Source organism: Delphinus delphis, chromosome 1, assembly GCF_949987515.2.
Source record: "Delphinus delphis chromosome 1, mDelDel1.2, whole genome shotgun sequence".
Lineage (NCBI taxonomy): Eukaryota > Metazoa > Chordata > Mammalia > Artiodactyla > Delphinidae > Delphinus > Delphinus delphis.
The window spans coordinates 12,135,901-12,159,119 of NC_082683.1; the positions used below are offsets into that span (position 1 = coordinate 12,135,901).

The 23,219-nt window shown below is 47.7% G+C and overlaps 2 protein-coding genes across 3 annotated transcripts in view; one reads left to right on the plus strand and one right to left on the minus strand.

Annotated features, from left to right (window-relative positions):
• ZBTB17 (zinc finger and BTB domain containing 17) overlaps positions 1–10,383 on the minus strand; it is a 30,319-nt gene extending 19,936 nt beyond the window's left edge. For both annotated transcript variants that reach the window (XM_060015066.1, XM_060015056.1), the window contains exons 1-2: positions 10,279–10,383; positions 8,044–8,130 (exon numbers count right to left, since the gene is read on the minus strand). The gene's annotated coding sequence lies outside the window, so the exon portion shown is untranslated. The remainder of the gene's footprint in view (positions 1–8,043; positions 8,131–10,278) is intronic.
• Positions 10,384–16,845: 6,462 nt separating this feature from the next.
• SRARP (steroid receptor associated and regulated protein) lies at positions 16,846–19,095 on the plus strand. Its single transcript, XM_060015587.2, has 2 exons — positions 16,846–16,972; positions 18,271–19,095. Exons 1-2 carry the CDS (start codon positions 16,879–16,881, stop codon positions 18,699–18,701), a joined length of 525 nt encoding a protein of 174 aa, XP_059871570.2. The 5' UTR covers positions 16,846–16,878; the 3' UTR covers positions 18,702–19,095.
• Positions 19,096–23,219: the final 4,124 nt, after the last annotated feature.

A 23,219-nucleotide genomic window follows, 5' to 3' on the forward strand; every position in this document is an offset into this window, starting at 1 on the left:
TGTCACTACCGATGTAAGTTCTAAATACATTCACTGGTTAGGTACAAATTAATGCTTGGATGTAAGTAACTGATCAGACAGTCCCATGCAGAGGCTACAATTTCCCAGCCTGATGGGGTATTACCCAGCAGTAAGGAAATCGTGAGTCCTGGTAAAGGACTGTGGGTGGGACTGTGGGACTGCATCTAGAGAAAACACAGTCTTGCTAATAATAAGTCCCACCATGCTAAATGCTTGAGGGGAGGTTACTGCCAAGAGAAATAGTAGGCTCGCTGTTTCCCAAGGGCAGCGACCGGTGGAGAGCACATGTCTAACAGGGGCCACTAAGGGAGTAACTGGAGTAGCTGCTGTGGCAACCTGCCTGCAAAGTGTTTCCTATATACATGCTACCTCATCCATACCCACAACAGTCCTCTGGGAGGGTATTAATATGATCACCCCCATTGTGCAGATGAGCAAAATGAGGCTTAGAGGAGATGTCATCTGACCCAGGTCTCAACGACATGCCCAGATTCAAGGCCAAAGTCCACCACACTCTACAAGCTGTCCTCTTTTCACTTTAAACAAGGACAAAACTTCTGTGGACAGATACGGAATTCTGGGTTCACCAGGTCCTTAGTCTGTCCCAAAAGGGCAAATTCTCTGTCATTAATTGGCACTTACCAACTCCCTTTCCTTATACTAATCAGTGTCACAAAACATGTTATAAAAAAAAGTCAGAAGTGAACATTACTAAGTCTTAGTTCTAACCTGCAGAGTTTGTTGCTGCCAAATGAAACACAAAATTGAAACTCTGAAGCATCTTAATTTCTGGAAGCATGGCACATCAGGTACGCTGGCTGGCTCGCATTACAAACGGCTACAAATACTGAAGAAAAATTGTTTGACATCTTTTAAAATGCATCGAAGAACTGGCAAGTCAGTAAGGAATACTGACAGATGAAACAAACTTAAGCAAAGGCTGGAATCCAGAGAGCAAGTGGAGCTATAAGGGTGGGCAGCGAGGGCATTTGCAGAACTGAGCGAGCTCGAGTTCTCCCCCTGCCGCCAAGAAGGGAGGTCTCTCGGGAGGGCCCTCCAGAATAAAGCTGGCCCCAAAGGGTTACATCTTAGTGGAAAGAAGATGGCACAGAAAAAGCCTATATGAAATCTTGGCACCAAATGGAAGGGTATAAAATTCTCCCTGGGAGAATCTGTAACCGTTAGATGGCCCCCAAATGGACTACAGCCCAAATTAACACATTATAAAAGGTACACTTCAGGTAGCTAAAAAGTGATCCCAGAATGAAAGTATTAAATGCAAGAAGGAGTGAGAACCAACTAAAGTAGTAAGAAATAAGTAAATCTAAACAAATACTGAACAAATGACATCTTCTAAAATTGAAAAAGAACACACACACCTATAGAATAAAAGTTGAGGAGGGAGTGTTAAGAATTAAAGTGAATTAAGGTCCTAACTGCTTGAGAGTAAAGTGTAAAGACACTGACTAAAGTTAGAATTTGCTAAGTTATGTAAATTGAGAGATATATCATATTCGTGGATCAGAAGATCAATATCATAAAAATGTCAACTCTACCCAAATTGATATGTAATAAATTCAATTCTAATAAAATTCAAAGCAATTCTAATAAAAGACTCCAACAATTTTTATGAATTTGATAAGCACAATCTAAAGTGAAGATGGAAAAGCAAAGGGCCAAAGCCTAACCAGATACCAAGAATTATTATATGAAAACTTGGAGTGTGATACTGGTACACAGATAGAGAATAGACGGTAAAGAGGCCAGAAATAGACCCATATATTTGTGGACACCTGATGTATGATAATGGTTACTGGTGACATTAAAGACCCACAAGAAAGGGATATATTCTTTCAATAAATAGTACTGGGACAATCTGATGTGCTTATTTAAAAAAAAAGGAAACAGAAATTAGCTCCTTATCTCACACCATACACAAAAATAATTATAAACAGACTAAAGAACTTAATGTAAAAGGCAAAATCATAAAATGTTTGGAAGACAATATATGGGGGAATACCTTTATAAACTTGAAGTAGGAACTTCTTAAAAAGAAACAAAAAGTGCTATTAAAAAATTGATAAATGACATTAAAATTAAGAATTTCTGTTCATTGGGGACTTCTCTGGTGGTGCAGTGGTTAAGAATCTGCCTGCCAATACAGGGGACACAGGTTCATGCCCTGGTCCAGGAGGATCCCACATGCCGCAGAGCAGCTAAGCCCGTGAGCCACAACTACTGAGCCTGCGTGCCACAACTACTGAAGCCCGCGCGCCTAGAGCCTGAGCTCCACAACAAGAGAAGCCACCACAATGAGAAGCCCACACAACACAACAAAGACCCAACGCAGCCAAATAAATAATTAATGTAAAAAAAAAGAATTTCTTTTCATTAAAAAAAAAAAAGCTAGAGTGACAAGACAAGCCACAAACTGGAAGTGGATAATTACAACACAACTAACTGACAAAGGATTAGTATCAAAACAAAAAACAAGAAGAAAAGTCTACATATAAATAAAAAGACAAACAATTCAATAAAAAAATAAGCAAAAGATTTAAGCAGTTGTTTCAGAGAAGCTGAAACCTGAATGATCCATTAATGCATGAAAAGATGCTCAACACACTAATAATCATGAAAATGCAAATCAAAACCACGAGGGGGCTTCCCTCATGGAGCAGTGGTTAAGAATCCACCTGCCAACGCAGGGGACACAGGTTCGATCCCTGGTCTGGGAAGATCCCACATGCCGCGGAGCAACTAAGCCTGTGCACCACAACTACTGAAGCCCGGGCGCCTAGAGCCCGTGCTCCGCAACAAGAGAAGCCACCGCAATGAGAAGCCCACACACCACGAGGAAGACTAGCCTCCGCTCACCGCAACTAGAGAAAGCCCGTGTGCAGCAACGAAGACCCAATGCAGCCAAAAATAAATAAACAAAATAAATTTATTAAAAAAGAAAAAACCATATAAGGTATCACTGACCTTCCAACAGGTTAGTAAAAATTTTTTAATGTGATAATATCATTGTTTGGAGGATGTGAAGCAAACAGAATTGTCAGTTGAAGCGTAAATTGCGGAAACCACTTTGGAAACTATTTGGTGTTATTTGGTCAAATTGAAGATGCACGCACCCTGTGATCCAGTCCTCCTCCCAGGGATGTACCCTGAGAGGCTGTACACATGTGTCCCAGGAATGGTCACAGCATCACTGTCTGTCTCAGCAAAATACTGGAAACAAGTCAAATGTCCATCAATAACAGAATGGATATGTTCTCATACAATGGAACATAATTCATCAGTGAAAATGAAATACACCTATATGTAACATGGCTTAATCTCAAGAACATATGTTAAGGAAAAAATTTAGATCACTGAAAAATAACAAAATGATTTATTTAGTTCAAAAACATGCAAAATTAAACAATACATTGCTTAGCAATACAAACACATGCGGTAAAACTATAAAGAAAAGCTAGAGGTGGGAATTCCCTGGCGGTCCAGTGGTTAGGATGCAGAACTTTCACGGCTGTGGCCCAGGTTCAATCCCTGGTCAGGGAACTAAAATCCCACAAGCAGGCTTGGCACAGCCAAAAAAAAAAAAAAAAAAGTAAAAAATAGAAAAGCAAGAGAATGATAAAAGCCAAATTCAGTGATTGGGGGGGGGTGGGAATGGGACAGGATCAGGGAGGGGCACTCCAAAGGTAATGGTAACATTCTTTTTTGTAAACTGGGTGATGGGTACATGGGTGTTCCTTGTATCCTTTTCCTTTATACGGTACAGAATTCTTTTGTATCTACTCAATATTTAAAAAGACAATTTACAAAATTAAACTATGTTCCTTCTGACTTTAAGCAATGATTTGAAGCATTAACTTGGGCAGCTGACTGAGTTACACTAAACCAGGAAAGTCCCTGACAGGGGCCCACCCAGCCCTGAGACTATAGTAATGAGAAGTGCTTCACCACCCTGGCTCCGAAGCCGAAGCTGGAGAGATACAACTTCCCACTGAACCCTGGAGCCTTCCATTCAGGACAGGAAAATTACTGCTTAGATTAATCGGCCAGTACAGGAAGTAGTGCGGGTGGGGTGAGGAGAACAGGTTCTGCTGCCAGACCTTTTAAGACCAGAAGCTGAGCATGTTTTTGATGTAACAATGAACCCACCAAGCCTCCCTTCGGGCTAGGTCCCTACTCTCGGCTGGAATTGCCACCTCTGAGGCTCTGCATTCTGCGGTTTAGACATGAGTGAACAACTCTCAATTCTAACCATGCCCTTTGCTTCCTTCCTTTGAAGCTCAAGGCTGATCTCTCCAATTCATAACAAGCAGGTTTGAATGGAAGAGCCCATGCTCTGGTTTTCTGTACGTATCTGTGACTACATTATTGAGGTCAACCTTAATTGGTCCTTGGACTGTTGAGCTACTGACACCCATGAGGACCTCCGAGAGTGCCAGGCACCTATGCTGACACTCAACACACACATCTGCAGCAAATGCTGAAAGCACTCGGTGCTAAAATGCCTACTCTTTGTGACCTCTATGATTTCAATCATTTAAAAATGTGGCCAGCAAAAGAGGTAGATTATGGTCTCCAGGACAATATGCTTTGTGCACAAAAGGTACTGGGAGTTTTTCATTTCCTCTAAGGTTGGGGTCCCTCCCTTTTGTGGTGTCTGTTACCCTGACAGACACCATGTCTGAGTACCTCCGTGCCACCCACGCGGCGCCATTTTGGGGGAATTCCAGGACGGTAGAGAGTGGGCCACCTGCTCTCTTCTGTGGCAAACTGTTAAAACTGAAGCTCTGCCCACAGAGGCTGCCCTTTCAGCGTTCTAAATGGAAGGTTCAGTATATGTGCAACGAAATCAAGCCATTTGGCACTTAAAAATGGTCTTCCTTATATATACATACAGACATATATATGCACAGAAGAGCCCGGGCACGACACACAAACGCTGTTAATAGTTATCTGCGAGGGGAACCGGGTCAGGCGTGGGAGGGTGACTTACTTTCCCCAGTACTTTTGTTAGAACCTTCTGATTTTGGGACCTCATGCATGTATTCCTGTCCTAAACATTTTTTTCTTCCTCAACTCTGCACACTTTCTTTCTTGACCCTCACAGGGTCATCCTCTCCTAACACATAATAATGCTGGTTACCAATTACGGAGTCAAGGACTTGACTAAGCATTTTACATGCATTACCTCATTAATAATTCCACCCAATAAAGTTAGTGTGAGGTCATCATTATCTCCACTTCACACCCGAGGAAGTGGAGGCTTAAGAGAGGTCAAGTACTTTGCCCAAAGGCACACAGCTAGTAAGTATAAGGACCAGCTCAGGTATGCTTGGCTTAGAAGTTCATGCTTCTAACGAGCACCCTGTACCTCAGGGGTTCTTAGCTGGGGGCAATTTTGCCCCAGGAGACGTACAGCCTCCTCTGGAGACATTGTCAGCTGCCATACTTGGAGGCAGGTGGGGGCTACTGGCATCTGTGGACAGAGGCCAGAGATGCTACTTGCATCCTGTGCACAGGACGGCCCCCAAGACAAAGACTCACTAAGCCCCAAATGGCAATAATGTCGACGCTGAGAAACCCTGCTCTACTGGAAAAAGAAAGACAGAGAAACTATCTCTGACCTAGACTCTCATAGTTTAGGTCATAGTTTACCATGTCCACATCCCATATTACACCCAAACACCAAATAAACCATTGGGTTGTCCTCTCTTCATTAATAGTATGCCAAACCCTCATCACACTGGAGGTCTCTCCAGCCCCACTGGCCGATCATCCAGTCATCCAACAATGTTTACTGAGCACCAACTGCGTGCCAGGAAATGACCTACACAGTGGGAATACCAGGAGAAATAAGACCCTGTCTCTGCCCACGAGCTGCTGGTGGTCTCACAGGGAGACAGGCAAGAAAACCTATGATCATCATAGGAGGTAAGAATGTACTCCGAGGGGCTTCCCTGGTGGTGCAGTGGTTAAGAATCCGCCTGCCAATTCAGGGGAGATGGGTTCGAGCCCTGGTCCAAGAAGATCCCACATGCTGCGGAGCAACTAACCCCGTGCGCCACAACTACTGAGGCTGCGCTCTAGAGCCCGCGAGCCACAGCTACTGAGCCCACGCGCCACAACTACTGAAGTCGCGTGTCTAGAGCCCGTGCTCCACAACAAGAGAAGCCACCGCAATGAGAAGCCCACGCACCACAACGAAGGGTAGCCCCCACTTGCGGCAACTAGAGAGAGGCCGCACACAGCAACAAAGACCCAACACAGCCAAAAAAAAAAAAAAAAAAAAGTACTGCAAGGTCATTGCAGGATGCTAAGAAATCACAGAGGAGGGGCTCCAAACTCAGCTGGGGCGGGGGTGCAGGGGTGAGTAGGGCTGGGAGAAGGTTTCCCAGAAGCACTTGAGCTTGAAGGAGTTAACCAGGCAGAGGGAATCCTTTCCTTCCCAAAGGACCCCTCACCAGAGCTTTCAGAATATGGTCTCTGAGAATCCAGGTTGACAACTTTAATTAGAACATTGGTGGAACTCCTGAGAAAAACAGGGAGTGCACAGGGCAGTCCTTGATCCTCTGAGTACAACCTGGATAATTCCTGCCTCGAGAGGGACAGACCGCAACCTGGCTTCCCTATCGGGCTGGGTGTTCTTCAACCGCAATCCTAACGTGTCTCTCTGGCTTCGAACCACCCCACACCTTGCAGCAGGAGGGAACTGACATGTTCACAGCAGATCCCGTGAATTACTTGCTTGACCTCACATAATTCTCAAAACAGTTCTCTGAAGTAAACATTGTTATCCCTATTTTACAGATGAGGAAACTGAGGAAGAGGAATGAAGTAACTGACCCTCAGGACAGAGAGCCACTAACCAGGGAAGCAGGGATTCACACCCAACTCCAGAGTCCTTGCCGCCTCTATCTGAGGGGACCTTTATAGTTATCAATCCAAAACATGTTATGTACTCTGAATCTTCACCACCTCAGTACAGCCTTCCAACGTCAGTCATCCTCCTTCTGTACACCACACACTTTTGAACAGGTATCTGTGGTGTTCCTTGCGTTGTACTGTGATCACCCATGTGGCTAAGAGCTCCTTGCTCCCAGGATCCAGTCTCACTTATCTTCACATCCCGAGCCCCCAGCGCAGTGTCTGACACGTCAGGCACAGAAAACACTGAATGAGTAAACAAGCCTGGACTCCCTGGGCCCAAGCAACACAAACTACCCAAAGCCAGGGGAGCCTGCCTTGGAGACCCAGAGGCCTGGGAAACACACCCCACCCTCTTTCACCAGTGCAGTGGACTTCCCTTGGGCTGGGCCCAACCCCCAAAGCCAGCAATCTAGTCACACTGGGGACACAGCAGGTTCCGTCAGCCAGCTTTCTCTCTAGCACTGGAATAGTCGTGATTCCTCCTTTGGTTGTACACCAGATGCTTGTGTTTGGGGACACACTGTACAAAAATATGTATCTCTAAACATTAGAACCTTAAAAGGAATGAGCGTGTGCTCCCCACTCTGTCTTTCCCTCTCTGCCAGACAGAGTGCATCCGTGATGGCAGGAGCTAGAGCAGCCAGCTTAGTCCATGAGATGGAAGACTGGGTTTGAGCAAGGAGAGCCACATGATCAATGAAACCCTGTGTCTGGATAACTTCATGGAACAGAGTGAGCTGCCCTGACCAGCTCTGACTGCCTACTTCCAGGCTGTGAAGGAGCGAGGAATAAATTTCTATTTCCTTTCAGCCACCGTATTTTGGAGCATTTTGGTTTGTACTTACTTAAAACAAGGTGTGAACATTGCCCAGGGATTAACCTAGCATGATCTTTGTTAGTAAAACGACAATAATGTTACCAACATTCTCCCAACCAAACTAACTAGGATTTTGTCATTACTGTATAATTTTAAAGAAAAAGCTATCTTGAAAGGGTGATTTGAATCACATTGAGCCTAGAGAAGAAGGACAAACAAACTGACCTCCTGGTTTGTTTCATCTTTGAGTATTACAGACATACCTCAGATTTCCAAGTAGCCCAGGCTACTCTGTTCTGACAGTTTGTCTGGGGCAACTCCAGCTTGGCGCTCCTCCTCCAGCTCATTACCTGAATCGAAGACCAAGTGGAAAAACTGATGAGAAACTGCAGGGTACCTGCTCCCTAAGAGCTGCCCTTTCATCCACCAAACACAGGCAAATGCTGAGCACTGAGCACAGAGCCTGGCACAAAGTGTTCAGTAAGCGTTAAATTGGATTGTTACTGGCCTGCTGCACGCCAGCCCCTGTGCTGGACATCTGAGACACAAAGATCAATAAAGCCAGTGCCATTCCCTACGCTCAGGAACGCCTGCTGACCGAAAGACATAACACGAGGTCGACAAGCAAAAGCAATGAGGCTGTGTCCAAGTATCATTACAGCGTTAGCATTCCTCCGGGATGTCCCGGACACCGTGCTTCTCATTCCAGACCCTCACCCAGGTGACACATCCCTGCCCACAACTTTAGTGACCTTCGCTGGATGCTAGATCACCACTGGACAGCTCCACTTGGACGTTTTACAGGCACCTACTTTCAACATGTTCAAAACGAAATTTATCTTCCCTCCTCAGACCTGCCCCCCATCCTGCCCCCTATCCCACTGAGCCGCACCACCAGCCACCAGCCAAACATGTGGAGTCAACCTGACTCCTCCCTGCCTCTAAACCCCTCATCTAAGTAATCACCAACTTTGGCCAAGTCTACCTCCAAAACATCTCTCCCCACCCTTCTGCCTCTAATCTAACTCAAGTCCACCCTCGTTTCTCACCTGATAGTTCTAGTAACCTCTTAATTGGCCTCCGGGCCCACTCCCTTTAATACGTTCTTTAACTAGAGTGATCTTTCTAGCCCACAAATCTGACTTTTAAATGAAGTCCCATTAACCTAAAATTTCAAGTCCACAGCTAAGTTTAAAAGGCCCTCTAGGGGACTTCCCTGGTGGTCCAGTGGTTAAGACTCCGGCTTCTACTGCCTCCACTGCAGGGGGCATGGGTTCGATCCCTGGTCAGGGAACTAAGGATCCCGCATGCTGGCCAAAAAAAAAAAGAAAAGTGGGGAGGGCCCCCTAGGACCAGACCAGACTGCCTCTTTAGTCTTACCTCTAATCTCTGTCTCTAGGCAGAGAACTTCATTTAATTATTACACTGGCTTCCCAGCTTTCTCACAAACTCTATCTTCAACTGAGAATACTCTCCCTCTTTCCTGCCCGTGCTCCCCAAGCATCCTTCAGGTCTCAGTTTCCTGGGGAACAGAAGCCTCCCTGGATTCGCCTAGACTGAGTGAGGTGCCTCTACTCAGTGTTTCCAGAGCACGAACTTTTCTGCTTTTCTTCCATCATATCAGAATTGCCTATGCATCTGTATGTCTCCCACATGAATCTCTGAGCTCTGGGTGGTGATGTGGATACGAAAGATAACAGCAACAAACACATACAGCGTTTACTTTGTGCCAGGAAGCATTCTCAGTACTTTACACCTATTACCTCATTTAATCTTTATAACCATCTTAGGAAGCAGATTTTATTCTCAACTCTGCTTTAAGGATGAGGAAACCGTGACAGGGAGCGAGAGACTAACGAAGGACACAGTTGGCAAGCACAGAGTCGGGATTCAAACCTGGCTGCCAGGCTCCACAGTTTAAACTTTTTAACCACTATGCCAGTCCGGATCACTCTCTCTATCCCCAGAACCTATCAAGAGCTGAACCACTGTCTGTGGAACCAACGAATGAATGAAATAATCTTATACAGGGGCAGTGTCGGCCTCCTACACGTCAAGCTCCTCCTAGGCCCTGACAGGCTTGTGCCGTCGGGCCCCGCCGGCCAAAGAGAACTACGCCTGCACCCCGCCACCTCGCGGCCTCAGAACGCCCACCAGCTGCGGCGCGCGGGGTCAAGGGGCGGTGACAGCCGGGCGGCGGGGGCGGAGATGCTACCAGCTGGGGTGTCACCCAGCCCGGAGGCGACTCGCGCTCCCTCGCCGGGACGGCGGGTCCGGTCCGCCCGCCCACTCCCCGCCCGCTCGCCGGGCGGCGCCCCCCACCCATTTGCCCCGCACCCTCTTGTCCTGTGGGGTCCCCTCAGTCCGGGTTCCCTTCTCAGTCCACTTCCCTCCCCTCCCCCACACAACCGTCCCCTGCGTCCCGCCGCGCCCCATCCTGCGCCGCCTCCGCCCAACTCCTGGGACTCCTCCGGCCCCGGATGCTTGCTGACCCTCACCTGCCATGTCCTGGACCCCACCGCAGAGGGAGGTGCATCACGGCAGCGAGGAGGCCGGGGACAGCACTTCAGAGCAGACAAAGGGCGCCGCCATGTTGGAGTCGGGCGGAACCGACCTCGCTGGCTTCCCGTCTGCAACTTCCGGCGCATGCGCAGCGTTCGCCCTAGCCGTAGCTCGTGGACAGGCGCATGCGCCTACTGTAATAACAGTTACTTCTACACTTAGAATTGTTCGCCTTGTAACCGTTTCTTGGTTTTCTATTCCAAATATCACAATAACAGCTCCTACGTGTTCAGAGCTTACTGTGTGCCAGGCACTGTGTTAAGCGCTTTATGTGCATTATCTCAAGTCCTCGCACCAACATACGATGTTTTTGTTTCCCTTTTGAAGAAGGGAAAACGGAGTCTCAGGGTAAATGAATTGCCAGCTGTCACGCATCTTGCAAGTGATGAAGCAGAGATGTGAACCTAGTTGTGGCATCAAAGCTGCAGAACCACGATTATGTTTTTCTACTTTCTGAGCCAACCACTGCCCGCTTCCCTGTTTAGAGGAGATCCAGGATTAGCCTGGATGTGAATGAGGGTGCCTGGAAACAAAAGTCTGCCTGCAGACGTGACCAGCCACTCTGTGGCCTCTTTCCAACTTTTCAGCACCTTCAGGCCATTGACTTTTCTACTTCCAAACAGTTCCTCGGCTTTCTCCTTTCTTCACTTCCGACCCTATTTATTTTTCATGATCCATAATTTTAAAAACACTCTTGTCACAATCCAAAACTCCTTTGCTCTTTGTCACATGGATTTGGTAAAAATTTCAGCCCTGGGTGAATCCAACTGCTCCTTTTCCCTTTGCTGACACCTAAACAGCCAAACACAATTGGAGAAAGTACCCAGTGGGACAGACTGTTCCCTACAAATCCATGACTGCCAGCCTTAAGAGGGACTTCAGCAAATGTCAGTCTGGCCAATTGACTGCTCCTCTCTTCACAATAACTAGAGAAACTAAAAAACTCAGCAGCAGTTGACTTCACCCTTTCATTTACAGGAAAATGATAGCAAATCTGATAGGAACTCTCCTGTCTTCCCAATACTAAGCATGCAAATCTACTTCTGAGTCATCTGTGTTGGATGTAGTCAATTGAGACTCGGCATGCATTCCTTCCAGAATTTAAAAAGTTAAAATTTTATTTCCCAGACTCAGTAGCAGTTAGAATCCCAGATACAGATGGTTCTGCCAGTAGGTAAGATTTGCAGGGTGGAAGAGAGGGAGTAGCCATTGGCCTGCTGATGTTAGCTGATTTTTGCTGACAAGAAAGGTCATGCAAATGTGGGGGGTTGCAGCAGTGCATTGTGGCCAGTCTCCAGCTTCATGAGTGTTCAGAAGCATCTGTGAGATGTTGCCAGCCTAACTCAGCATTCTAGTGCCTGGGAACCAGCTTCTAGTCCCAAATTTAGATCCATGGACCCTTGCTGTGGTGATACGTTCTTGAGTGCAATAATCTCAGGGGTGGCCTCTCAATTCCCCATCTTCCTGATTGTGGCAGAAGTAATAGCTCCTAACTGGTGAGTTCAATGGTATTCTGGGAGCCATTAATAAAAGCCCAGTCTAGAGACCATTTTTTCAGCCCCTCCAGTAAGTTTGTAAACATTTAATTCTCTGTATTAAATCCATTTCTAGTTAAAATAAGCTTAGAAACAAGGTAAGGGATCTTTGCATTGATGGAAATGTTCTGTACCTTGACTATGTCAATATAAATATCCTGGCTGTGATATTGTACTACAGTTTTGCAAGGTGTTACCATTGGGGGAAACTGGGTGAAGGATGGAGAGGGGGATGGAATTGCTCTGTATTGTTTCTTACAATTGCATGTGAACCTACAATTATTTCAAAATAAAAAGTTTAATTAAAGAGAAAGTCCAGCAAGGTTTCTATTTCTGCAGGAAACTGACGCTCAAAGATGGAAATCAGGGCATTAAGTTTGAAGGTGATGCAGATCTAGTCTATTTCATGCAGGCAAAAAATAGTTACATAACTTACCATTCATCACAATAAGTATTGTTGCCTAGAGGAAAGTGCCTAATGAAGGTAAGGCTGTAGATGGAGCAGTTGCTACAACTGACCATTATGGTGAGAGTGAGGACCACAAGGACTGTGGGGTGAACTGGCTGTTTATAATTACACTGAAGAGTTTCAAAAAAGAAATATTTAGGGTTTAAATTCTCAGCTCAAGACAGAGCCAGAGAACCAGGGCCCACTCCTGATTACTCTAAATATGTTTTCTCATCTCTTGTAGCCACAGGGTTTATGCAGTCAAAAATTGGACGGAGCTGATCCTGTGAGTTGCTAAACTTCAATATAATTGCAATGTAAGTTGTAATATAATTGCAGTATAACTGCAACGGGCCAGATGCATTGACTGGGAACAAGGGACACTTAGGAATCGAAATGGGGATGTTTGGGTGGATGCAGATGACTGAGTCCCCTGACTCCCCAAATCCAGAATTCAGTGAAACTCCCATGCCACAGAAGCAGTCCCTCCTCCCATGGAATGGGCTGGTCCTGCTTTCCCTGGAGAGCATGTAATAACCTCATAGTAGGAAGTTATTTTGCAAGGAGATGCTGGTTCCTTTCAGAGACCACTCCACCATCCTTCATTTGTCTCCAGATCTATAAAAAGAGTCTAATTCCAAAATGCCCCAGGGAACAAGCATAGAGTCTGGCTATGGAGATGGTTTACACACAAGAAAGAAAGAAGGAAAGGAAGGGAAGGGAAGGGGGGTGGAAGGAAAAGAAGGAAGGAGGGAGGGAAGGAGGAAGAGAAAGAAAGAGAGAGAGAGAGCACCTTAACTAATAAATGAGCTGAAACCTGGGGAATATAGGTGTAACTGGATTCTAAAGGTGCTAGGTCCAGGAGGAAGGGAGATTACATTAGACTTGGCAGAATGTCTCGATACAAATGCACATTACAGAGATTTGGGTGTTTTAATGTTCCAGCTGAGAATGGTTCTAACAGCACAGTTGGTTGAATAAAATCTGGACCCCATAGTGGTCTTCATTAAATGACGGTGAGATGATGGAAACTCTTTAGAGTAATAGAGAGGAAGAAGTGCAAAAATTTGGGCAGGGTGGTTGTATACATGGGAGTAAGTATACCTGTGTTGATTGAATGAGTGAAGGACTGACTTTCCTGGTTTCTCACTAGGGGCCATTCCTCCAGTGTATTACTAACTGGCCCCCTCAACCTGAGTTCCTCCCCCTCTAACCCCCTCTTCCCCTTAGCCCCCAGAGTGAGACACAGTTCCCGTCACCATCTCCAAAGTCTCCGGCCTAAACCTCATCCACCCCCTACCCTAAAGTCTTCCCAAAGCTCAGTCACTATTTACACATGGGCTACCTTGCATTTTCCCAATAAGGAGATTTTTTTAAACTGGTTGGCCAGCTTGTGGATGTAAACTTGAAGCACTGTAGATAAACTGACAAATGTCTATTTATACAATTTAGTTTATCATTTTGATTATAAACAGCTTAAAAATCATGAATTATATAACAGTGTATTAATTTATAAATGCTACTTTTTTTTTTCTCTGCTCACTTTTCATGTAATGGTTTCCTTTACTCTTCACAGACATCCTCGGCACACATCCTTGACATACACTTTTAAATTCCTTTTCATTTTGAAAACTTTGTTAAAGTACACAAGCGTAGTGAAAGTAATGAAATATTTTCTATACCCCTATTACCCAGATTCAACAGTTAACTTTTGCTAAGTGTACTTAGGATATCCTTCCTTTCTTTCTTTTTTTTTTTTAAGATATTGGGGGTAGGAGTTTATTAATTAATTTATTTATTTTTGCTGTGTTGGGTCTTCGTTTCTGTGCGAGGGCTTTCTCTAGTTGTGGCAAGCGGGGGCCACTCTTCATTGCGGTGTGCAGGCCTCTCACTATCGCGGCCTCTCTTGTTGCGGAGCACAGGCTCCAGATGCGCAGGCTCGCTAGTTGTGGCTCACGGGACTAGTTGCTCCGCGGCATGTGGGATCCTCCCAGACCAGGGCTCGAACCCGTGTCCCCTGCATTAGCAGGCAGATTCTCAACCACTGCACCACCAGGGAAGCCCCTCTTTCTTTTTTTTTTGGCTGCACTGTGAGGCATGTGGATCTTAGTTCTCCCCACTGACCAGGGATGGAACCCGTGCACCCTGCAATGGGAGTGCGGAGTCTTAACCACTGGACAGCCAAAGAAGTCCCTATCCTTCCTTTCTTTTTTTTTTAAATTTATTGAACATATTTGTTTTTGGCTGCGTTGGATCTTTGTTGCTGTGTGTGGGCCTTCTCTAGTTGCGGCGAGTGGGGGCTACTCTTCGTTGCGGTGCGCGGGCTTCTCATTGTGGTGGCTTCTCTTGTTGAGCACGGGCTCTAGAGCACAGGCTCAGTAGTTGTGGCCCACAGGCTTAGTTGCTCCGCGGCATGTGGGATCTTCCTGGACCAGGGCCCGAACCCGTTCCCCTGCATTGGCAGGCAGATTCTTAACCACTGCGCCACGAGGGAAGTCCCTGTGACATCTCTTTCTAACCCAGCCAGGAGAAGGTCTCCAATTATAAGGACTAGTGTGATTAGATTGAACTCACTCAGATAATCCAGATCAATATCCCTATCTCAAAGTCCACACCTCTGATAAATATATATATTTAAATAAATATATATTTGGTCTTCTGGTTCCTGGCACAGAGCTCCTAACAGCCTTAAAATTTCCCAAGTCAGAAGAGTGAAAAGGGTGTCTTTTGTTATGTAAATGAGGTGACTTTTGGAAAGCCCCTGTGTCACCTAAGAATGTGGGCAGGAGAACCAACCACGTGATTAGAGGGTTGGAACTGTCAGTTCCACCGACCCACTGACCTCTGTGATGTGAGCGGGGATGGAGACTGATGGCCACCAAAGGCCAGTGATTTGATCAGTCGTGCCTATGTAACGAACCTCCATTAAAACCCAAAAGAACAGGGTTTGGAGAGCTTCTGGGTTGGTGAACACGTGGAGACTGGGAAAAAGTGGCGCTCTCAGACAGTGTGGAAGCTCCTAGCCCTCCACACATACCTCGCCTGTGCATCTCTTCCTGAGTTATATTCTTTTTTTTTTTTTTTTTGCGGTACGCGGGCCTCTCACTGCTGTGGCCTCTCCCGTTGCAGAGCACAGGCTCCGGACGCGCAGGCTCAGCGGCCATGGCTCACGGGCCCAGCCGCTCCGCGGCATGTGGGATCTTCCCGGACCGGGGCACAAACCCGCGTCCCCTGCATCGGCAGGCGGACTCTCAACCACTGCGCCACCAGGGAAGCCCAGTTATATTCTTTTATAACAAACTAGTAATCTAGTAAGTAAAATGTTTCTCTGAGTTCTGTGATCAGCTCTAGCAAACTAATCGAATCCAAGGAGTGCATTGTGGGACCCTCCCATCTGTAGGTCAGAAGCACAGGTGACAAACCAGGACTTGTGATTGATGTCTGTGACAGGCAGTCTTGTAGGACTGAACTCTTAGCCTGTGAGATGTGAAGCTATCTCCAGGTAGGTAATGTCAGAAATGAATTAATTGGTTGGTAATGTGGAACAAAACAAAACAAAACACATCAGAACTGGTGTCAGAATTGGAATACCCTTAATCACACCTGCAAAGATGCGTTTGCTGTGTAAGGTAACATTTTTCACAGGTTCTGGGGATTAAGGCATGGACATCTTTGGGGTACCATCTTCTACCATACATAGTTACTTATTTATAGTAGTACTACTGTTTCTGTTTAATGAAGCCATACCAAGTTTCCTCTTGTGGACAAAGAATGTCACCTGCCATAACAGTAAACAAAGGATGTTGCAGCCATCAGGCCACCAGCCAATGCAGCCACCCCAACAGTGCAACCTGAAGGGATCCAGGATGGAGAAAAACAGGATACTGACCCTAGGTAAGGTGGAGCCCTCATGATGGGGTTAGTGCCCTTGTAAAAGGGACCCCAGAGAGCTTTCTTGCACTTTCTGTGAGGTGAAGACACAGTAGAAAGACAGCCATCTATGAACCAGTAGGCAGGTCCTTACCAAACACTAAAATCTATAGGCGCCTTGATCTCAGACTTCCCAGCATCCAGAACTGTGAGAAACAAACGTTTGTGGTTTAACTCGCCTAGTCTATCACTGCTTGAACCGACTAAGACATGGACATATTGTCAGCAGTATTCCATATAGTTCTTAGGTAGAAAAGAAGCAAAACTAAAAACAACTGAAAACTGGGAATGCAGCCAGAGAATGACTGAGGTTTGGGAAACTGAGGCCTGGATGAGAAGGTTCCAAGGCTTGTCTCAAGTGAGGAAGCAGCTGGAGTTGGAGGAAACAGCATCTGTTTGGTAGAAGGCCTACCTCCCAGTGACCCGACAGCAACCCTGTTGACATAACCCCGTTGATCAAAGCAATCCCCCAACTGCTCCAAGCCAGTTCCTGTGGCTCGTGGTGGAATTCACTCAGCGGATCCGGAGCTGGTAAATATAAAACGTTTGGTCCTCGGGTGGGAGCTGCATCCTGGAAAAGGCTGCTGACAACGGCTCCCTCTGCCAGTGCTAAGCCAGGCGCTATGGAATCAGTAACAGTCCCAACAGAAGACCCCAGGGACCTGAGAGCCTGCCCCAAAGTCAGGGGCCCGGAGACGGGCTTGGAGACTAGCTCAGGTAAGAGGTGGCAGAGGGTGCCTCAGCCCTGAAGCTGAGGGGGCTGGGCAGGCTGGGGGGTGCTGGCAGCAGAGGGCAGACACCCTCCCCTCTGGGGCCACCAGGATTCTCAAGCCATGGGTGGGCTTCAGTTACAGTTGAACCTTGAACAACTTGGGGGTTAAGGGTGCTGACCCTCCACGCAGTAGAAAATCCGCCTATAACTACAATCAGCCCTTCGTATCTGAGGTTCCACATCCACAGATTCAGCCTACTACGGATTGTGTAGTAATTGGTATTTATTGAAAAACATCTGCATATAAGTGGACCTGCAGTTCAAGCCCGTGTTGTTCAAGGATCGACTGTATTTCCTGTGTTAACTAACCTACCAGCACAGAAGCTTCCTTCTGAAGCCTGTGCCGCAGTGAAGAGCACGTAGTGAAGAGGATGGATTTGTTTATTATGTGGGTAACTTGAAATGTTACTTTTCTAAGAGCACAGGCTTTGGGTTCAGAGAGACCTGCTCTGGCCTTGCTTCACCGATAAATCGATTGACTGGTTCTTGGCTTCTCCCCGTTTGGCGGGGTGGACAGAGCAGGGATCCCCAGGGCAGAGGGGACCGATGGACAAGATTATGGGTGGGGAAGGAAGAACAACATGATGTTCCCTGAGGACCACCAACATCTGTACAAGCTGAGCCTGAGTTTCCTCACCTGTAGAAGGCGGCCGGGGGTCTCCTCTTACTCCTCACTACAGTGCGGCCCGTGGACCAGCAGTACCGGCATTCCCTGGGAGCTTGTTAGAAACGCAGACTCTCAGGCTCCACTCCAGACCCGCTCGCTGTACCAGAATCTGCATGTTCACAAGATGCTCAGGCAGCTCGCGGGCACAGCGGGGTTGAGAGGCTCTGATGCAGTGACCTCCATGTTCCTGGAAGGCAGAGAGCTGATAGGGGGAAGCCAGGTTTAAACTCAGGTCTCCCCAGTGCTGAAATCCACGCTCTTAGGCCCCGCTGTCTTCCCATCTTTGTGCGTCAACTAACACGCAGTTAAATCCCTGTTAACTCTACTCAGTATTCTGTAATAACCTACACGGGAAAAGAATCCGAAAAAGAATGTATGTGTGTATATGTATAACTGAATCACTGTGCTGTACACCTGAAACTAACACAACATGGTAAATCAACTACACTCCAATATAAAATAAAAATTAAAAAAAATCCCTGTTGAATGAATGAACAAGTGAATGAACACATGAATTAATGGAACCATATCCCTTTCAGTGCTAGCACAAATCTTTGGTCTTTTCCTTCCTTCTAGGTGGAAAGCCGGCCCGCCATCAGAAGGCCATCCCCAAAGCTCACTTAACTTTCGTTATCGACTGTACTCGTGGGAAACACATCTCCCTGGCAGCACTCCCAGGGCCACCCCGCGTCCCTAGTCCCAACTTAGGACCTGTCATCCCTCCAATGAAGACTTACATCTTGTTATGTGGGGAAAACCGGCCCCCCCATATAAATCAGGAGGCTCCCCTAGGTGGGGGAGGCCTTGCCCAGACCAGGGGACCCCTGCCACCCTGCAGAGAGACTACGGCCCCAGATTCCTCCCCAGCCAGCCCACTCTGCCTCCAGGGGGCTCCTGAAGCCAAGGGGGGCCCTGCGAAGACTGTGTCCTCGAGGTCTTCAGCTTGGGGAACGGTCATCGTCTCGCTCAAAGCCCTCTCCTCCTGTGTCTGTGCGCAGGCTGATTAACTGGAAGAGCCTGGCCAGTGGAGGAGAGGGCTGGCAACCCACGCTCCAGAGCTCAGCAGATGCAGTTCCCAGGGTTCACTCCCTCTTCCCCAGCCAAGCAGAAGTCTTTTGTGCCTGAGCCAGGGAAGGAGCATTAGATCCCTAAAGGACATCTGAAACAGCCACGAGTATCCTACTTCTCCATCCTCTGCATCTTTGTTCACCTTTCAGCGGAAGCAAGATAAGGCAACGCCACATAGAAAGAGACTCATTCACTAACACAGCAAATTCTGAAGGAGCATCTCCCACATGCCAGGCCCTGCAAAGTGCTAAAGAAGATACTACAGCTTTCTTGGCGCTTGTACTCTTGGGGGTGGGGAAGAAAGGTTAAACAACCTAATAAAGATGATTTTGAACAGTGTAATGAGTGCTGTGTAGAAACTGAAACAGGGGGCTGGGATGGAAAATGATAGGGCAAAGAGCTTTTCTGATACACTGATTGGGAAAGGCCTCTCTGAGTGGGTAACAAAGTATGATCTAAAAGATGAGAAGGAGCCAGCACTGCGAACCATACTCCCTAGGGTCACCTGGTTGGCATCTCATCCCAGAGCAGGAGTCAGAACCTCCCAGCACAATGGGCAGGGGTAGCACATTGCCTGCTGTCAGCTCACGTGCAAGTGTGTAGGTCACTAGGGATCACCCGGAGGGCACAGGACTCAGGATGGGAGAATCAAGGGCCCAGGTGGGATGGGAAGTAAGGGGAACTGGCTTCTCAAGAGGGGGCAGAAGTACTCAGAAAGGGAATGGAGTATCATGTTTGAATGAATGAAAATAAGAGATATTATTTATTGAGCTGCATACCAGGATTATACTGCCCTCTAGGGATACAGAAAAGGGGGCTGGGGGCTTTGTCCCTACCCCGCAGGGCAGTCCTGTCCTCAGCAGGAAGTGGGGGTTGCTGTGAGGGGAGGTGTAGGTCTAAGAGATGCACAGAGCTGTGTGAGATTCATCTGAGGAAGAGTGTCTCAAGGCTCTTGGATTAAAATTGCTGAATGTTCATTTATTCAATGACGGTTTTACTAGGTTCCTACAAACACTAGTGGCTAACATGTACTGACCATTTGGTCTGTGCCAGGGATGTGACATCCTCCAAGTGTCAGTACCGGGAAGCACTGTTTTGTACCCATTTCACAGATTAGAGAATCGAGGCACAGAGAGGTTGAGGAATGCACTCAAGGTCTCATAGACTGGTGCAGTTGGGATTCGAACCCAAGCCAGCCTGGTGCTCAATTTCTTGCTCTTAACTGTAGAGCAGATGGCCTCTCATCCTGGCAGGGTCTCTTCTAAACAGAGGGGATCTAGAGAGAGCAGACCCTGTCCTCAACGAGCTCACAGCCTGGTGGGGGAGGCAAGAAGAAGGTGACTATTGCAATAGCTTCTGGTAAGTGCAACAGTAAGGGCACAGAGAATGATGTTGGTGCTGGAGGAGGATGCCCAGCCCATTAGGGAGAGGAGATCAAGGAGGGCTTCCTGCAGGAAGTGGCATCTAAACTAAAATCTGACCGGTGAGTGAATCATACAAAAGCAAGGGGGCTGGGGTGGGGAGTGTTCCAAGGAGAAGGACCAAAGTTATTCAGTCTGGCTGGAGTATTCATTCACTCACCAAGTATTTGTTGGGCACCCACTGTGTGCTACTCTCTGGGCTAGACCCTGGGATGGAGCAGTGATAGACAGACAAGGCCCTGCCATGAAGGAGCTTATCCTCCAGCTGGGGGAGACAATGCATGTACACACTCGAAGCAGAGAGGCCAGAGAAGTGACAGGGACCATATCATGTGAGGCCTTGCAGGCCACGATGAGGTCTTTGTTTTTTGTTTGTTTTTTGGGCAGTGCTGCATGGCTTGTGGGATCTTAATTCCCCCATCAGGGACCGAACCTGGGCCCCCCGCAGTGAGAGCACGGAGTCCTAACCACTGGACCGCCAGGAATTCCCGAGGTCTTTTTATTTTATTCTGAGATGGGAATCGTTGGAAATTGTGAGCAGACAGCAACATGACCTACCTTTAAAAAAATTCCTTAGCTCTTGCGCTGGGATAGGAAGGCAGGGGAGGAAGCTGAGGAGGCTGCACCTTAATCCAGGCAAAGGAGGTGATAGTCTGGATTAGGGAGGTGGTGAGAGAATAGTCTGGACCACATTTACCCACCTCCTCTTTCCTCCCCCTGCTGAGAATCACTGGACTAGAAAAGCCCAAAGACGTCGCTGCAAAGGGAGTTTGAGACCCACAAGGAAAAGTGTGGGGCTGCGGGTCTAGCTTTGCGCCAGTAGGTGTCGCCCTATCATCAGAATGGAGGCACCACCCCCTGGTCTGGGTGGGGAGGGCGGGAACCTGCGCGCCGAGGGGCCGGCGCCAAGGGGCCAGCCATCTGGTGCGGTCAAGTTTTCAGAAGCCAGACTTTCATTCTAACCAGAATCCCTCTCATCTAGAAAAATAACTACTGATATTTTTATGTGCACCACCTCAGTTCTTCTCACACTAGACCCAGGAGGTGGGTATAATTTTTGTTGCCGTTTTACAGGTGAAGAAACTGAGGCACAGAGAGATGAAATGATTTGCCCAAGGTCACCAACTAGAAAGAGGCAGAGCCCAAATCCCAATCCCAAGCAGTGTGACTATGTAGTCATAGCATCATAACCCTGTACTGTGCTGTAAGGTGCTCTGTTCATGTGTGTTGAATGAGTGAAGGAAGGAAGAATGAACATTCTCCAAGGACCCAGCCTAGGGCCTGGCAGTGTGTAGGGAGTGTTTGGGGGTCGAACACGTGAGTGAGGCCCTCACTGAGCTGGGGGTACGCAGGTGCAGGAGAACAGCTCAGTCTCTTCACCACAGTCCTGTGAGGTGCTGTCCCATTTTACACATGTGGAAACTGAGGCTCGGGTAGGTTAAGCAACTGGCCCACGGTCACAGATAGTAAGTGGCAGAGCCAGGGTTGAAATGGAGGTAGTTCGCCCTCCGAGCTTTACCTACCCACAATACTGCAGGAATTTACTGAAAAACTGTTGAGAGAATGAATCAACAAAGAGATGAAACACTTTACTGAACCAGTGAGTGGAATGTGTGAATCAGTGAATGTGTTTCCAGGTTGGCAGTTATGCCTAATCAGGACTGTGTCCCCCGTGCCCTAAAAGTGCCTGGTACATAATAGGTGGTCAAGAATTGTGTGGGAAGGAAAGAAGTAAGGAAAGGAGGGAGTGAGGGAGGAAGGAAGGAAGGAAGGAAGGAAGAAAGGAAGGAAGGAAGAAAGGAAGGAAGGGGGGGATGAAGGGGCAGATTTGCTGTCCTGCTCTCTCCTCTCTGGGTCCCTGGGGCCAGCAGCCTCGCTTTGTGCCCTTCAGGGAGGCACCTCAGAGGGTCCCCACTCGGTCTAGCAGCCCTCAGGCTCCCATGGAAGGTTGACCCTGGGTCCAGGCCCTGGAGGGCCTCAGAGCTTAGGACTGGCCTGGCTGGCTGCCCAGCGTGAGCCCCAGGCCAGCTGTGCTGACTGTAAACAACACCTCCTCCCCTGCCCAGAGGCTCCTGCTCGCCGACTCAAGTCACCATGCCCCTCAGGACCCTCTCTTGTTTGAGGGCAGAGCCAGAGGGTGGAAGCTTGGTTTTCCCTGTTCAGAAAACAAGCACAGAGATTTTAACAGGAGCTTAGCATTTATCGAGCTTATACTAAAACACCATCTCTCTCTGGTTGCTCACAGCAGCCCTGGGAGGGGGTTACTTGATCTTTGTTTGTGACGAGAAATTAAGGCTTCCAGGTGCTTTTCTCCCCCACCTCTACCACCAGGACCCAGACAGGTCTTCTGAGAGGACCCTGGGGAACATACCTTTTAGCTCCGCCTCGCCTGCTTTTCCTGGAAAGAAGACCCCAGGTACAGGGCAGCTCCTCTGCCCTACCAGCCCAAGTCTTGGTCTTTTTTCTTTTTTAATTTATTTATTTGGTTGCACCAGGTCTTAGTTGCAGCAGGCAGGCTCCTTAGTTGCAGCAGGAGGTCTTCCTTAGTTGCAGTAGGAGGGCTCCTTAGTTGTGGCTCGCGGGCTACTTAGTTGCGTCACGAGAACTCTTAGTTGTGGCATGCATGTGGGATCCAGTTCTCTGACCAGGGATTGAACCTGGGCCCCCTGCAGTGGTAGCACAGAGTCTTAACCACTGTGCCGCCAGGGAAGTCCCCCAAGTCTTGGTCTTGATGGAGCCAGAGACAGTGTGGGTGAACTGGGGGTGTCAGGATCCAAATCTAAATGAAATAACAGGGCTCTAAATGAGCCCTTCTGGGCATTTTCAATGCATGGCATATGTGGGCTAGAGTCAACCACCATGTGCCAAGCCCCTTAAGTGAATTACAGAACCACCACAGCAGGTAGATCCTATTAAGCACCATTTTATGGTGCAACGGAGGCACAGAGAGGTTAAGTTACTTACTCAAGGTCACAGAGCTCAGGAGCAGCAGAGCCAAGATCTGAAGCCAGGCGCTGTGACTCCAGAGTCCGCAAT

What these genes read in the sequence shown, in the direction of transcription:
- SRARP (XM_060015587.2), top strand. Translation starts at nt 16,879, where the DNA reads ATGGAATCAGTAACAGTCCCAACAGAAGACCCCAGGGACCTGAGAGCC. An exon ending in GGGCTTGGAGACTAGCTCAG is followed by an intron (nt 16,973 to 18,270) that starts GTAAGAGGTGGC and finishes CCTTCCTTCTAG; the next exon opens with GTGGAAAGCCGGCCCGCCAT.